General features: G+C 44.7%; 1 protein-coding gene across 1 annotated transcript in view; it reads right to left on the bottom strand.

The window, feature by feature from the left end:
* Window positions 1-4,203: 4,203 nt before the first annotated feature.
* Window positions 4,204-17,835, bottom strand: part of LOC144599831 (transmembrane protein 144-like) — a 60,999-nt gene continuing 47,367 nt past the window's right edge. Inside the window, 3 exon segments of the mRNA XM_078411087.1 lie at window positions 4,204-4,299; window positions 7,188-7,241; window positions 15,749-15,846. Of these exon segments, the coding sequence (XP_078267213.1) occupies window positions 4,204-4,299; window positions 7,188-7,241; window positions 15,749-15,846 (248 nt within the window).

Genomic DNA, 17,835 nt, shown 5'->3' with positions numbered 1-17,835 from the left:
CTTCAGGAGTTAGGTGTGGATTTGTCAATGACCACTGTCCACAGAAGACTTCATGAACAGAAATACAGAGGCTACACTGCAAGATGCAAACCATTGGTTAGCCGCAAAAATAGGATGGCCAGGTTACAGTTTACCAAGAAGTAATTAAAAGAGCAATCACAGTTCTGGAAAAAAAGATCTTGTGGACAGATGAGACGAATACTAACTTATATCAGAGTTATGGCAAGAGCAAAGTATGGAGGAGGGAAGGAACTGCCCAAGATCCAAAGCATACCACCTCATCTATGAAACACGGTGGTGGGGCTGTTATGGCCTGGGCATGTATGGCTGCTGAAGGTACTGGCTCACTTATCTTCATTGATGACACAACTGCTGATTGTAGTAGCATAATGAATTCTGAAGTGTATAGACACATCCAATCTGCTCAAGTCAAACAAATGCCTCAAAACTCATTGGTCGGCGGTTCATTCTACAGCAAGACAATGGTCCCAAACATACTGCTAAAGCAACAAAGTTTTTCAAGTCAATCACCCTATCAAAACCCAATTGAGCATGCCTTTTACATGCTGAAGAGAAAACTGAAGGGGACTAGCCCCCAAAACAAGCATAAGCTAAAGATGGCTGCAATACAGCCTGGCAGAGCATCACCAGAGAAGACACCCAGCAACTGGTGATGTCCATGAATCGCAGATTTCAAAGTCATTACATTACAAAGGATATGCATCAAAATACTAAACAAGACTGCTTTCATTTACATGACATTGCTGTGTCCCAAACATTATGGTGCCCTGAAATGGGGGGACTATGTATAAACATTGCTGTAATTTCTACATGGTGAAACCAAAATGTATAAAAATGGCCCTTTATTAAAATCTGAGTGAGTGCACTTTAACCACATGTGATTTTTTATCTATTACAAACCTCAAATTGTGGAGTACAGAGGCAAATAAATAAATGATGGGTCTTTGTCCCAAAGATTATGGAGGGCATTGTATATTCACCCAAGCACTTATGATCTTTGCATCCCCACAACCTACAATGCCACATGTCAATGGCAAACTTAGAAATAATCAATGTGATTTCCATATTTGCCCAGAGCATCAGGAGCTAAGACACGCTGCAGAACCATTTTACATGAAGTGGTGTTGCAACTTCAGCACAACATGGGGAACATTTAATTATTATCCTTAAGTTATTGCCTTGCACGCTAGCCATCAAAATACGAAAGAAGAAAATTAAATGAAATTGCTTTAGCTTTTCCTTTAATAATCTGTACTGATTTTTTAAACTCTGCTCTGGAAGCCCAGCCCATGATTCTAACTAACTATGTGGCAAGATGGAAATTGCCACCTGCAGCATGTAAAACCTGGACTGTTTTTGTGTTTTTTATTTTTTTGAGAATGGTAATTTTACATAGGAATAATGAGATGAAGTGGTATAATTACACATCAATCAAGCCAGGCCTGTCACACATGCTACAGCGTGTCCTGTGCTCCCAATTTCCCAGATAACCTGTTGATTGTGATTCCTTTAACTTAGCCTACTTTATACATAGAGCCACCCTCTCTGGGCTTCATATGGGATCCATCATACTATCTCTCAAAGAGTTGAGATCTGAGTTTGAACCATTCGTCAAAAGGACCACACTGCAAACCTTTGGCAGATAGATTAAAATGTGGCTAATTTACTTTGAGCTGCTGTGAACACTCCAGGGCAATGGTCATTCTTTTGCAACGGTTTATACCAGGAATCATATACAGAATTAAACAGCACGTAAACAGGCCTTTGTCAGTGACAATTTGCCTACCTGAGTTAGTCACATTTGCCTACACTTGGCCCGCATCTCTCTAAACATTTTCTATTCATGTACCTATCTATATATATCTTTTACATTTGTTTCCGACTACCACCTCCCGTGGCTGCCCATTCTGATCTACCACCCTCAATGTGAAAACGTGCTCCTCAGCCCCCTTTAAATCTTTACCCTCTAGTCTTAAATCCTTGCTCTGTGGTTTTAGATACCACTACCTTGGTTAAAATAAAGACTGTGACCATTCACCCTAACCCCCTTATGGACTTACAAACCTTTCAAAGGCCACCCCTCAGCCTGCTACCCTCCATGGAGAAAAGTCCCAACCTATGTAGTCTCCTTATAATTCAAGCACTCCAGTCCTGGTAACATCCTTGTGAATCTTTTCTACACTTTTTTCAGCTTAATTCTATCATTCCCATAGCTGGGTGAGCAGAACTGCACACAACTGCAGTACTCCAGGTCTCAGCAACGTCTTGTATAGTTGGAACATGACACCACAACTCTTGTACACTGCCCAACCAATGAAGGCACTCAGTCTACCTATGTCACCACTTTCACTTGTACCCCCCAGATGTCTGTTTAGTTTAGTTTGGAGATACAGCGTGGAAACAGGCCCTTCAGCCCACCAAGTCCATGCCGAACATTGATCACCTGTTCAAACTAGTTCTGTACTATCCCACTTTCTCACCACTCTCTACGCGCTTGGGCCAATTAACCTACAAACCAGCACATCTTCAGGCTATGGGAGGAAGCCCATGTGGTTGCAGGAAGAACATGCAAACTCCACACAGACAACACCGAGGTCAGGATGGAACCTCGGGTACTGTGAGGCAGTAGCTCTTCGGGGCCATGCCATTTAATGTGTGTATATACTGCACCTGTGTAGCCCATTGTCAGGCCCCTGGGATTCTTAATTGTGACTCAATGTGGCTTAATCTCAATGGGGTAGATTAAAATTCTTTAGTTGTTCTAGGATCTTGATGCTTTCAATTCCCACTTTATATAATTATACCACAACAGGAAAATAAATAGTTCCATGGCCAGCAATGATAAATTCACACCTGCTGGAATTAAACTGGGAAACAAGTGTTCAAAGGTTTATTTACATTGCAATTTCTACACAACAGTTTATCATATAGCATTAATCCTATGCCAATTATTTGCCTGGTGTTTCACCTTACAATCTAAAACCATCATTCTCCAATAAAAACATACCCCATTTAAGCTTTACAAGTCGAAGGATGACCATCACTTCTGATCAATGAATTTCTTTTTTCCTTGGCTTTGTTAGTGTCATTGCCTCTCCATTTGCTATTTTTCAAACATCTAATTGTCTCTAATACCATTACCCTTACATCATTTTGGCCTAGTTGTTCATTTGCATTGTCCTGTGCTAGCCATCACTGAACAGTAATGTTGGTGGTCCTCCTGATACATCTCTCGCATAACTAACTTAATGCAGCAAAGTCGCAGGCCTTAAGCATAGTGCATCATGTCCAACTGTGAGGGGCTGGAACTTTTTTTTCTATACGCAACCTATTCCCAATTGGATGCTCAACATCTTCTAGCATTTGGGTAAAAGACCATAGATCAAAAATATTTACACACTAATTCAACAGTTAGTTACCCCAATTGGACGTGATTACTGGATTTTAGTCATTAGTTATTCTCTGCAAATTCAGGATATCACTGAGCATGAACTGGCCTATCAATGGGAATCCCTAACTAGAAACTAGGTTGAAGTTCTCTTTTAATTCTTTTATCCTGTGTCCCATATTCTTCTCTGCCATTTGTCTGGTTGTGTTACCTATCGGTGCTCTCTGGATGAATTCCTCCTAGACTGCCTGTGTGCAGAGTCTGTAAACAAAGGAAACATACTGCCTTGCTGAGATAACGGAACAAGAGTGATTGGAGGGGGGGATAGACACTGCAACAGTTACGTTGCACTGCGGCTACATTGCAACTACAGCCATAACTTACGGTTTTGTAGATGATAAGCAGGTTGCTGCCCTGTTTACTATTTAGTGTGCACAAGATCTTACAAGTTACTTAACAGCCACTTCATATAGCGTATTTTTAATGTGGAACAATAAGACTGGACGGGTGTCAGGATCCAGGTAACAAACAGCAAAACGTTCTTTAAATTATGACACCAAGGCTTTTCTACTAGATTTCTACTAAGGCACTCCTGACTATCCTGTACACTTCATGTACTTAGTTAGAGTCAATGCCCTCCAAAAGCTTGAGACTATTTAATCTTAAATTAGCAGCATTACATATTGCACAAAAGCGTACAATCAAATATTATTTTTTTTCAGGTATTGTTCAGCAGGTTTCTGTTGCTTCTGAGAAATGGCGGACTCCATTATTCAGTTGCTGCACAGGATAGGTCAGACAATTCCTTCCACTTTAGACAAACCAATGAGTATGGTTCCAGTAAGTGCAATGGCCAGCACAAAACCGAGTATCACAAAATTCCGTGAACCCTGGAAACAGAATAGTTGCATATTTGAAAAAAAACAGGTCATAGAGTCATACAGTGTGGAAACACAGGCCCTTCGGCCCAACTTACCCACATCGACAGACACGTCCCATCTACACTAGTCCCACCTGCCTACACTTGGCCAATATCCCTCTAAACCTAGGCTTTGTACGTACCTGTCTAATTGCTTCTTAAACGTTGCGATAGTCCCTGCCTCAACTACCTCCTCTGGCAGTCATTCCATACACCCACCACTCATTGTGTGAAAAAGTTATCACTCAGAGTCCTATAAAATCTTTTCCCTCTTCACTTTAAACCTATGTCCTCTGGTTCTCCATTACTCTACTCTGAGCAAGAGACTCTGCGTCTAAAGAGCAAGAAAGTATTTACCTTTGGATGCATTTTTTTAAACATTTAACGTGTAATGAGAAAAAGTGTCATACAGCTGGTACGGAAACAAACCATTTGGCCCAAATCGTCCAAGCTGACCAAGATGCCTTCCTGAGCTAATCCTACAAGCCTCTTGTAATTGTACTCATCTCTATCACTGCCTCTGGCAGATTTTTCCCTATATACATCACTCTTTGCGCGAAAAAGTTGTTGCTCAGGTCCCCTTTAGCTCTTTCCTCTCTCAACTTAAACTCCTGTTTAAGACTCCATTACCCCAAAAAAGATTCTGCCCTTTATAAACCTCACTCACCTGCATCCCTTGCTCCAGTGAAATAGTTAAAGCCTATCCAGTCTCTCCTCATAACCTAAGCCTTTCCATCCTGGCAACCTTCCTGTCATACATTTCTGCACCCTTTCTAGCTTAATTACACCCTTCCTATAGTGTGGTGACCAGAATTGCACACACTATTCCAGGTCTCACCAATGTCTTATGCGGCTGTAATATGACATCCAATTCTTGTACTCAATGCCCATCCTATGAAGGCGCATGCACTATAAGCTGTCTTCGTCAACTTGTTGCCACCGTGGTGAACCACCTTACAGTATCACTGTGTCCCGCAATGCCAAATAAGAATCTAGTTTGTTATTTCCTGAATTAAATCTCCCAGTCAATAAACACAGCAAATCAATGAGCTTACATCAATAAATTTAATGTTAATGCTTCACTAATTCTCAATTTTAATATATTATCTGTCCTTAGGCAAGAGAGAGTTGCCAGCAATGGGAAATGGTGCACCTCTTGGTTAATTCATACTATGATCAAACACTCCTAGATTATTGCAAAGGCAGCTAAAAATTGCAGCTACATCCTGTTATTTTAAACAATTTGAGTAAATCGCAACAGCAGCATCTTGAAGTTTTGTGTCTCCTATAATAATCTCTACTTTGCAAAAGATTAAAGCTGTGGTAGAAAAACACAAGGCTGTCATACTTAACATTTATGAATTTATTCAATTGTATGTACAAATATTAAAAATTGTATGTACAAAAATTATATGTACAAATATCCTTTAATTGTAACAGCCAACAGCACAGTTTGACTGACCAATGTTGAATTAGCAAGTTGGCTCGTGATCTTTGATCCAGGAGGCATCAGATGCCATTCTTTCATTTGTTCCATGGAGTGGAATTGCAGAGCTTTATGGCATGGAAACAGGCCATCTGGCCCTCTGGCTCAAATGATGTACCCTTTATACCTTTAAATCTGTTTTTTCACCTTCGCCATGGAAGTCCCATGCAACTTTACTCCATTACGCCTCCAACCTCACCTAATTCATATGGCACTTAAAAGCCCCGATGCTCTTAACTTCAACCTTTTTATGTGTTGACGAGTTCCACATACTCAACACTCTTGAGCAATTTCTCTTGAGTAACCTGCTGAATTTGTTATTATTTTATGGTCAATTTTAATTTGGGGGTTTCTCCAACTGAAACCATTCACGCTTTATAATGTGAGACTTCTTCTATCAGATCACTTTTTAGAGAGAGGCGGTCCAGCCTGCTAGTTGACCTTGGTGCTTTTAGATCTTTTTTTGTACCTATTCCATTTTTGTACCTACTCCATGTCTCTAATCATTTAATAATGTGGAGACAGATTTATTCCCAATATTCTGACCAAACCTCTCTATAGTGGTGCGACTGTTTGAGTTGCTGTATCACAGCGCCAGACACCTGGGTTGGATCCTGACTTCAGGTGCTGTCTGTGTAGAGTTTGCATGTTCTCCCTGTGACTATGTGGGTTTCCTCTGGCTGCTCCAGTTCCCTCCCACATCTCAAAGACTGTTTGTGGGTTCACTGGCCTCTGTAAATTGCCCCAAGTGTGTGAAGGGATTGGGAGAGAAAGTGAGACGTTAGAACTAGTGTGAACCGGTGATCGATGGTCATCAGAGTAGAGTTGGTGGGTTGAAGGGCCTCTTTTCAAGCTGTGTCACTGAATCAACAAATCAATATTTTAAATAACTCTGCTTTTGCTATTCTAATGTTTGGAAGAGCGGATCTGACATGTAACAGAGAGTTAAGTACCAATCTGTGTGTTTTTGCTTTCTACCCAATACTTGAGACTTTCATATCTGACCTACTTTCAGGCTAATAATAGTGGTCGTTCTTACTCCAGCTGATCGCCAAAGCTTAACTTAGCTCACTAATCAGTGTGGTGGTACAGCTAATATTGCCGAAGCAGCCCAATAGTACAGATTGGGTTGGTTGGTTTCTTACAACCTGATGATCCTGGCCCATACTTTCCCCCATCGTGGTGACCTAGAGCAGCCTGTCTGAGCTTTCACCCCCAACTAAACCTGCACATCACTCCTTTGTAGAACCAAGTGACAGGCCATTAATTGCCACTGCACGAAAATGTCAGTTTCTATTTGTTGCAAATCAAGTAATTCAGACATCAGTTCACGTGGTTCAAAAACTACTTGTTATTATTCAAAATGAACTGACCTTTATTTCTTTAAAGTAAAACACTCCCCATGTCAACGAAATTATAGATGGACCCTGAAACATAAATAGGAGAGTTGGTATTATCTCCTAACACAAGGGAAATTGTCTTATTCATTTTAGTGCTGCTTGAAAAAAGGGATTCTTGCAATACACTTCCATGTTTTGCTTATACGCCTTGTGCTTTCTTGTACATGGAGTAGTCCATCCCAGTGTTATGTGCAAAACTTTATGTCCAAACCGCAGCAAAGTCTATCATCTAAGCATTGCTGACATGCCATTTTGCCTTGGTCGCATTTCGATCACTTTAATGCTGATACAACAGCAAAGTCATGGAAATGCTGAAAAACTGAATTACATCAGAAACTCCTGATAAAACTTAGTGGTCAGGAATATTGTCCAAGAGAGGAATCAACAATAATCTTTCCTGTTAATGAAGCAGACAGACCAGCCTGAGCATCTCCAGTGGTTTCCAGTTTTATTTGGCAATGCCTGTCATTCTTACTTGTTGCACCAGGGGGCAGGGCAGCCTCCTAAACAGCAAGACGAAAAGAAATACTGTACGCAGTCATGAAACTTCAGTTTCTCTCAATAATCAAGTTAAAAGGCATAACACTCTACCAAATAACTGGGCAAAGCCACAGAACATCTGCTTTTAAAACAAAATGTTCTATTACTATAAAGACTCATAATTGTTTCTGATAATGTTATGCAGATGCCGGCCTACACCAAAGATAGACACAAAAAATCTGGAGCAACTCAGCCGGTCAGGCAGCATCTCTGGAGAAAAGGAAGAGGTGATGTTTCAGGGCAAGACCCTTCTACAGACTGAGAGTCAAGGGAGAGGGAAGCGAGAGATTCAGAAGGTACATAAACAAATGAATGAAAGATATGCAAAAAGCAACAATGATTAAGGAAAGATGGAGCCCACAATGGTCCATTGTTGGCTGTGGGGAAGGTGATGAGTGATACAATGAAACTCAGCAGGATGACAGTGAAACTAGTAAAACAACTCGGGTGGGGGATGAACGGAGAGAGAGGGGATGCAAGGGTTACTTGAAATTAGAGAAATTAATATTCAAATCGCTGGGTTGTAAGCTGCCCAAGCGAAATATGAGGTGCTGTTCCTCCAATTTGCGTCTGGCCTCACTCTCTGTGGAGGAGGCCCAGGACAGAAAGGTCAGTGCAGGAATGGGATGGGGAGTTAAAGTGTTTGGCAACTGGGCGATCACGTAGGCCAAGGCAGACTGAGCGAAGGTGTATAACGAAACGATTGCCCAGTCTGCGCTTGGTCTCACCGATATATAGGAGTCCACTCCTGGAAGAGTGGGTACAGTAGATGATGTTGGAGGAGGTGCAAGTGAACCTCTGCCTCACCTGAAAGGAAAGAGAGTAAAGAGGGAGCACTGTGTTGTGGGGACGGGAGGGTGCGATGGTTCAAGAAGTGTAAAGTAAATATGATGGAGTGAACAGGTTTGGGTCACCAGACCAGGGCCAAACATATATCGCTGCTGCTGCCTCAGGATGGGAATATATAAGTTGGCGATTAGGTTGGACGGGCCACCCTCACAGGGTAGATCGGAAGAGTTGGGTCAATGGCTCAATGGCTCAATATATGGAGAAAGCTGGACTTCCTCAATCCTAAGAGACTTCCTGTTTGACACCTGCCATTCTCAGGAACATCAGTAACTTGTGTCTCAAATGCTGTTTCTTTTAAAATTTGAAACAGAGGTAAAGCCTCTGCCGACTGTTCTGCATTAGAGAGGGGAAGGTCAGGGGTGATGGTGAAAACCCAGCAGGGTAAGAATTGGGGTCAGACCCAGGCTCTGAGGGGGCAGGGGGCAGGAGGGAGGCTCGGGAAAGATACTGTGTGGAGATGATGTGGGCCTGAAGGGTAGGGGGATGCGAGGGGTGGTGTAGGGGTAGGGGGTACGGGATGTAGCATGGCTGGCATAGGGGGAAAGGCAGCAGGACCTAGTGGTGTCATTATTGAGGTTCTCGAGTGTAAAGGAAGAGCAGCAGGTCCCAGGAGACTGTCCACGCGAGGTAGTTGGAGCCGGCAGCATGGAAGCCGCTTGGCCTGGAACACAGTTGAGTTGAGGGGGGGGGGGGGGGGGAAGGAGGGGGAGATGAGGATCGGTGAGTCATTGGCCACGCACCGCGGGCGGCCGGGGGAGCAGGTAAGGGCCGGCGATGGCATCGGCATCAGTGGGCCTGACCTGTGTGGCCAGGGTCATGGCAGGGGCCGGCATTGGTGGGCCTGACCTGTGTGGCCAGGGTCATGGCAGGGGCCGGCATTGGTGGGCCTGACCTGTGTGGCCGGGGACATGGTGAGGGCCGGCAGCGGTGGAGGTGGCAGCAGCTTCAGTGGCCCTGGCCCATGAGTGGCCGAGGAATCAGCGAGTGTTGGCGCTGTGTCTCCCGGTGGTGCTGTGGGTCGCGGCCTTGTGACGGTGGGGCACGGTGAAGCCTGTGGCCCGCGGGTGGTTTGGAGCATGGCTGGGTCGAGGAGAGTTGGCGGAGGGGCCGGTCTGGAGGCGGGCAACCTTGTGACCCTCAGCGGAGGTCAGGTAAGTGAAAAAACATCGATTGAAGGCGTGAATCCAACAAAGAATAAAGTTGAGGTCTATCCTGGTTTGGGTGAGCTAGGCCCAGAGCTGCGGGCGAGTCAAAGTGAGGGCCTGCTGGAGCATCATGGCATGGCATGGCTTGGCATGGCAGGCATGGTGAGCATGGCTTGGTGGGCATGGCATGGCAGGTATTGCTTGGCATGGCTTGGTGGGCATGGCTTGGCATGGCATGGCGGGCATGGCTTGGCATGATATGGCGGGCAGGGAAGGAGAACTGCTGCAAAAAGCGATGAATTGAGTGAAGGCATCCGAAATTCTGGTTGGGCCCAAATTGGAATGTCTGGAAACAGATCTGGAAGCCACATGGCACAAAATGGCATCGAAGACAAGTGCAGAGGTAACACACGTGACTGTGGTTGTAAGTCCGGGTGAGAATATGGTCGTAGAGCAGGAGAGCTGCAGGAATGACAGAAGGGAAGGTAGTTTCCTCTTAAACAGCTAGATGTGTGTGTTATCTGAACAGTTTGGAGCAGAGTGGAGAGGTCAGTATGGGAATGGGAAGAAGAGTTAAAATGGTTAGCAACCGGGAGATCCAGCGGTCCATAAATGAACCTAGCACAAGTATTCAACAAAATGGTCAGCTTGTCTGTGCTTGATCTTGTCGATGAAAAGGAGGAACAATGACTGCAGTAGATGAGGATAGAAGAGATGTACATGGACCTCTATCTCACCTGGAAGGACTTCTAAAGTCTCTGGATGGATGTGAGGGAGGAGGTAAAGGGAAAGGTTTTACATCTCCTGTGGTTTCAGGGGAAAGGACCTGGGGAGGGGTTGGTTTGGGTGGGATAGGATGAGAAAATCCCTCAAGGGGAATGGTCTCTGCAGAAAATGGCTACAGGTTGGGATGGTAAGTTTTGACTGGTGATGGGATCATCTTGGAGGTGATGGAAATGTTGGAAAATGATGGATGCGTAGGCTGGGGAGGTGAGAAGTGAGGACCAGGGGAACTCTGTCCTTGTTCCATTTGGGGGAAGGGGGGGGGCGAGAGCAGAATCACAGGACAATTCTTGATTAGTACAGGTGTCAGAGGTTATGGGGTGAAGGCAGAAGAATGGGGTTAGGAGGGAGAGATAGATCAGCCATGATTGAAATGCGGAGTGGACTTGATGGGCCGAATGGCCTAATTCTACTCCTATTTCTTATGACCTTATGACACAGAGTGACTGGAAACGCACATGATGAAAAGAAAGAAAAAGAAGAAGCAGAAGAGAAGCTTGCATTTAAAGATCGCCATCTATAATTTCATAGAAGTACAATAGACAATAGACAATAGACAATAGGTGCAGGAGGAGGCCATTCGGCCCTTCGAGCCAGCACCGCCATTCAATGTGATCATGGCTGATCATTCTCAATCAGTACCCCGTTCCTGCCTTCTCCCCATACCCCCTGACTCCGCTATCCTTAAGAGCTCTATCTAGCTCTCTCTTGAATGCATTCAGAGAATGGGCCTCATAGTTACCTTATAGTTTTACAGCCAATGATGTATTCTGAAGTGTGGGAAGCAGTAACCGTCTACTAGAGTAGCTGCCTCAACCACCATAACTAGCAGCACATTCCAAGCACTCACCACCCTCTGTCTAAAAACCTTGCTCCACGCATCTCTTTAAAACTTTGCCCCTCTCACCTTAAATAGTGAGAGGCACATTAATCATTGTCATCAGTTCAACGCGGCGATATAACAAACAAAACATGAATGGTGTAATCGGACTGCCAATGACTTCATGCAAATTCTGACATCATCAAGTTGATCATCACCTTTCATCTGTATAGTTGACACTTTGAAATAAATAAATATGTAATTAGAAGTACCGCAAGTTCACACAAGTGGTGAATGTATGGGAGGAGTTTCCAGAGTGGTCATCCTCGATGTCTGTCCAAGAAAGCTACTTTTCAAATTTTATAGGTGGCTTGAAAATCTGAATAAACTTTCTAAAAACTTGAAAATGTATTCTTAGTAAAAAATACAGTCATAAAAATTCACTAGGAATTGCAATTGGTGACAGTGTACATGCACTGACTGATCAATTACAATATTTCATATGTTACTGCCATGTTTTAATTTCAAATACTGCTCACTGGGTTTAGTTGCTTTGGAATGGTCTGAGATTGTGGATTGGTTCAAAATAACAGGAAGTCTTTACATCCTTCATGAAACAAAGATTGCTACTAAATCGGAGGAGGTTCAAGTTGTCCTTTAAGGAAGGACATTGCTTATCCAGTTTTGCCCCGATGTGACTCCAGTCCATTCCAACATTGCCCCCTGGAGGTATCCAGTGGGACAATCGCACGTATCAAACAAAGCATCACAATAGGGACATAAAGAACTGCAGATGCTGGAACCTTGAGCAAAATACAAAGTGCTGGAGGATCTCAGCCAGTCAGGCAGCATCAACAGAGAAAGGGATAGGTGATGTTTCGGGTCGGGATCCTTCTTCAAACCTTCTGGTGTCCAAAGGAGGGGGAGCTGAGCTGAAATATAGCCTATCCATTCCCTCCGCAAATGCTGCCTGACACACTGAGGTCCTCCAGCACTTTGTGTTTTGGAAAAGGATGACAATGGTTCCACTGCCACATTCCTACATTATTGTCAACAGAAGCCACACCAGAGAATTAATCTGTGTTTTTTAGAATGCAATGGTGTGACATAACCAATGTAAGCAAAAGGTGAAACGTGTACAGAATGGGAGGTGAAACTGGTGCAGAGAGATCTGAAGGTGAGACTAAGACAGGGCAAGGATGACAACAGGAGGAAGCTGGAGCTGAAACTTCAGCAGAACAACATGAAGGATGTGCAGAGCAGTATGAAGAGCATTACAGACGACAAGAAGACCAGTGGCCTGGGGAGGGAAAGCAATCAGGACTAGGCCAATGAGCTAAACCTGTTTTTTAACAGATTTGATGAAGGAGCCACTGCCCACCCACCCCTCCTGCTCCCAGACAGACTCTCCTCCTCAATGCCCCAGGTCCACTTCCTCTGCCCTTTCTTTGTCGTACCTGACCATCAAGGCTGAGCAGGTGAGGAAGGAGCTGAGCAGACTCTGCCCAGGCAAAGCCACGGGTCCCGATGGTCTCAGCCCGAGGGTGCTCATGGCGTGTGCCAGCCAGTTGTGCGGAATACTCCAGTATATCTTTAACCTGAGCATGAGCCTGGAGAGGGTTCCTGTGATGTGGAAGACATCCTGCCTGGTTCCTATACAATGAGGACGCATCCCAGATCCTCCAATGACTACAGACCGGTGGCGCTGACTTCACACATCATGAAGTCCCTGGAGAGGCAGGTGCCCACTCACCTGTGACCCCTGGTTAAACCCTACCTGGACCCCCTGCAGTTCGCTTACCAAACAAAGGTGGGGGTTGAGGACACCATCATCCACATGCTCTATCATTCCTATGTTCACCTGGATAAGCTGGGAAGCATTGAGAGTCTGTTCTTTGACTTCTCCAGTGCTTTTAACACCATCCTGGCTGCATTGCTAGGGAGCAAACTAAGATGCAAGTGGATGCTCCATTGATGTCCTGGATCACCAACTACCTGGCTGGACGACCACAATATGTCGGGCTACAGAACTGCATCTCGGACATGGTAGTGAGCAATACGGGGGCCCCACAGGGGATGGTCCTCTCTCCCTTCCTGTTCACCATCTACACCTCAGACTTCAGTTACAACTCGGACTCCTGCCACCTGCAGAAGTTTTCGGATAACTCTGCAATTGTGGGCTGCATCAGTGAGGGGAGGGAAGCTAAATACAGAGGTGTAGTCAACGACTGTTGAGTGGTGTGGGCTGCATCACCTGCAGCTCAAGACAAGACTAAGTAGTTAGTGGTGGACTTTAGGAGGAGAGGAAAACCCCTGTCCCCTGTCTCCATCAATGGTGTGGATGTGCAGTTTACCAGGGAGTACAAATACCTTGGAGTGTACCTGGGCAGTAAACTGGACTAGTCCAGGAATGCTGAGGCCCTGTATAAGAAGGGACAGAGCCACCTGTACTTCCTGAGGAGACTCCGCTCTTTCAACATCTGCAATAAGATACTGCAGATGTTCTATCAATTGGCAGCGGACAGTGCCATCTTCTTCGCTGCCATGTGCTGGGGTAGCAGGGTGAAGGCCGCGGACACCAACAGAATTAACAAGCTCATCAGGAAGGCTAGCTCCATCCTGGGGGCGGAGTTGGATTCATGGGAGGTGGTCTTGGAGGGGAGGATGCTCCTCAAACTGCGGAGCATCCTGGACAATACAGCTCATCCCTCCATGACACACTGGTCAACCTGACGAGTATCAGACTGGATCGACCAAGATGCAGGACAGAACGCCACAGGAGATTCTTCTTCCCTGTGGCTATCAAACTGTACAACTGCTCCCCCTTCTTCTCCCCCTCAACCCCCCCCCCCCACCCCAATCTTTGCACATCCCCAATCCTGTACTTTCCACTCATCATTTTAATTTCATGTTTCATGTATTTTGTGTTGTTATGACTGTTGGCAGACCAATTTCCCTCCTGGAATAAATTATTTTTTTGCGTATCGGATTGTAAAAGAGCCAAAAGCAGCAACAGTGTTCTTGACATTAAAACCACAAATAGCTCTCTATAGCTTTTCATATCCTTAATAATTCAGCTGACTAATTTCTTTTTCTTCACATTAGACTTTGTTCGCAGAATATAAATTGAACGGTAAATGAAGATTTTTTAAAAACCTGAAATATGAAATGGGAACAAAAAAATCTGGTAAAAGCAGGAGGTCAGGCTGAATCTGTGGAAATAGAAACAGTTAATATGGCAGGCCAAGGAACCTCCTCGCAGATGGGAAAGGGAGACAATTGGTTAGTTTTGGGCGGCAGAGAAGGAAGGGGAGAGATTTACACAACAAAGGGAACATCTCAGGTAGGGTGAGACCAGGTACTTTAATGTGGCAGTTAAAGAATAGTTAAAACCAGCTCCTGGCTTTTATCCGCTGGGACACATGGTGACAACCATGGTGAGTGGTGTGTGATGTTGAGTGATGAGCAATGGTGGGTGCAGTGCCACGTACTGCCCTGTGGGGGGCAGCAGCATGCGACAAGCTTGGCAGCAATAGAGAGCAATGAGGGGCGAAGGCACAACAGCTGGCTAGCAAATGGGTTCCCATCCACCAGTTCCTAGGAAATAGAAAAAGTGTGACACACAACAACTGTCTGTGATACACCAGAGCGAAAACAAAGGCCCTGACAGTGAGCCTGAAACATCAGCATCTCAATATGCCTGCTCATCATCTCCTCTGGTTAGTTGTGGCTTGCTATCTCCAACAGCATCTGCTTTACTTTTTTTTTCTCTCTTTCTCTTTCCCTCCCTCTCTCTCCCTCTCTCTCCCTCCCCCTCCCTCCCCCTCCCTCCCTCTCCCTCCCTCTCTCCCCCCCCCCCCCCCATTTCGTCAGCATTGTAGTGTATTGCATTTGATGCAAGTCTCTCTCATTCTTTTCAGTCTTTGCACAAAGTGCCAAATTTCTTATAAATCTTCAAGTGTTTGAACAGAGGATTAATGTTCTTATTTGCTTTCTTAGCCACCACATTAGGTTATCTGGTCTTGGCCTGTTGGAGATATTCCTTTCCTGCTACAATCCCTTCCTCCACCTTCTCTGCTGCCTAAAACTAACTGGTCTTCTCGCTTACCCAGTTCTGCTGTCGAGTCCTGGACCTGAAACGTTAACTATTTATTTTTCCACAGATGCTACCTGACCTGCTGATATGTTTCCACCATTTTCTGGAAGTTCACAAGTTTTTGTAGTAGAATTAGGCCATTCGGGCCATCGAGTCCACTCCGCCATTCAACCATGGCAGATCTCTGCCTCCTGATCCCATTTTCCTGCTTTCTCCTCATAACCCTTGACACCCATTCTAATCAAGAATTGTACTATAGGTATTTATACTATAGGTATGAGCAGAACTTTATGATACTCACAGCAGTAATGAGAGGAAATGTGATAACTGCACCCAGGTAGTAGTTTGCCAGAAACCAAGCACCGTTTGCTATTCCCCACAGCAGTCCCGAGAAGAAAGCTAAGAATGCAAGAAATTGAGAATCAGTAAATGTCTACCGATCGACAATTAGCCTTTATAAAGGAATTGCTATAAGGATTAGTAGTGAACTTCAGCAGTCTCTTATCCTTCACTCTCACTGAGGCAGGTTTCAAAGAAATTGGAAGTTAGTCATCAAAATGTGAGGTAAATCAAAAACACTGACTGTCCTCGCGTTGGACAGGTCATGTTGCTAATGAACCCAGAAGTGATGAACCTTCTGGGAGCGTAGATTTGGAGCGGGAAGATAAAACATCAGAGTTTTCTCCCAGTTTCCTGAGAAACCTTCAGGAACTTGGACAGTACAGTGGCACTGGGATAGAGTTGCTGCCTTACAGCACCAGAGACCCAGGTTCGATCCTGACTATGGGTGTTGTCTCTGTGGAGTTTCTACCTTCTCCTTGTGATTGTGTGAGTTTTCTCCAGGTGCTCCAGTCCAAAGACGTACAGGTTGATAGGTTAATTGGCTTTGGTATAATTGTAAATTGTCCTTAGTGTGTCGGATCGTGCTAGATTGCTGGTTGGCATGGACTCAGTGGGCCCAAGGGTCTGTATCTCTAAACTAAATTAAACTAAATGAATAAAATGTAAATTTTGCTTTCCATTGCTCTTGGAAGATAAATGGTCCCAGATTTAAATCAATGATAAAATCCGGGCATGAATCCAAGATTGTTAAGTAATTCACGATCCAATATGCTTTTGATTTTCTCATAATTTATCTTGACTTTTGAATTCTCAGTAATTCCCTTCTAAAGTTTACAAACCTGGTTATAATTCTGCAGTAAACTTAGCTAATTTGTAACAGCCTGAAGTGGATGCAGAACGTCTTCAAGTTCATAATCATTCAACGATGAAATCCCATGACTCTCTTCATTATACATATAATTTTCAGTTTTTCCAATGCCTTTCCAGAGACCTAGGTTCAATCCTGACTTGGAGTGCTGTCTGTGTGGAGTTTGCATGTTCTCCCTCATGTGTTTCCTCCAGGTGCTCCAATTTCCTCCCACATGCCAAAGACATGTGGGTTAGTAGGTTAATTGGCCTCTAAAAATTGCCCCTAGTGTCCAAGGAGTAGATAGGAAAGTGGGATAACATAGAACTAGTGTGAACGTGAGATCTACAGTCGGCAAAGACTCGGTGGGCCAAAGGCCCTGTTTCCATGCTGTGTCCATGAATCAATCAATATTCTTGGGGATGTATGATCAATACCATCCTGCCAGGACATACATAATGTGCAAGAAGGAGCTGCAGATGCACACAGAATGCTGGAGTAACTCAGCAAGTGAGGCAGAAACTCTGGAGAAAAAGAATAGATGAGGTTTCAGGCCAGAACCCTTCTTTAGACTTCATCGTGAGAGGTACAGACAGGGGTTTCTGCGGCAACAGGAGGGATTCAAGGTTGGTACCTTGCCTCCCTGGTGCCAGGATCCAGGACATCACACACTGAGTGCAGAACATCCTCTAGGGGGAAGGTGAACAGCCGGAAGTGGTAGTGCATGTCGGCACAAACGACATCGGGAAGAAGGGGAAAGATATTCTGCAGCGTGAGGCAGAAACAGGACGGTCTGCACCTGAGCTGGAATGGAACCAATGTCCTAGGGGGAGTGTTTGCTAGTGCTGTCGGGGAGGATTTAAACTAATGTGGCAGGGGGATGGGAGCTGGAGCAGAGAGACAGAGGGGTGTAAAATGAGGGTAGAAGCAACAGGTAGCAAGGTGAAAAGTAAAAGTGGCAGGCAGACAAATCCAGGGCAAAAATCAAAAAGGGCCACTTTTCAACATAATCGTACAAGGGGTAAGAGAGTTGTAAAAACAAGCCTGAAGGCTTTGTGTCTCAATGCAAGGAGTATACGTAATAAGGTGGATGAATTAAATGTGGAGATAGTTATTAATGATTATGATATAGTTGGGATTACGGAGACATGGCTCCAGGATGACCAAGGCTGGGAGCTCAACATCCAGGGATATTCTAT

Source organism: Rhinoraja longicauda, chromosome 1 (genome assembly GCF_053455715.1).
Source record: "Rhinoraja longicauda isolate Sanriku21f chromosome 1, sRhiLon1.1, whole genome shotgun sequence".
NCBI lineage: Eukaryota > Metazoa > Chordata > Chondrichthyes > Rajiformes > Arhynchobatidae > Rhinoraja > Rhinoraja longicauda.
The sequence above is the reverse complement of the archived record's forward strand: the minus strand, read 5'-3'. Positions and strand labels throughout refer to the sequence as shown.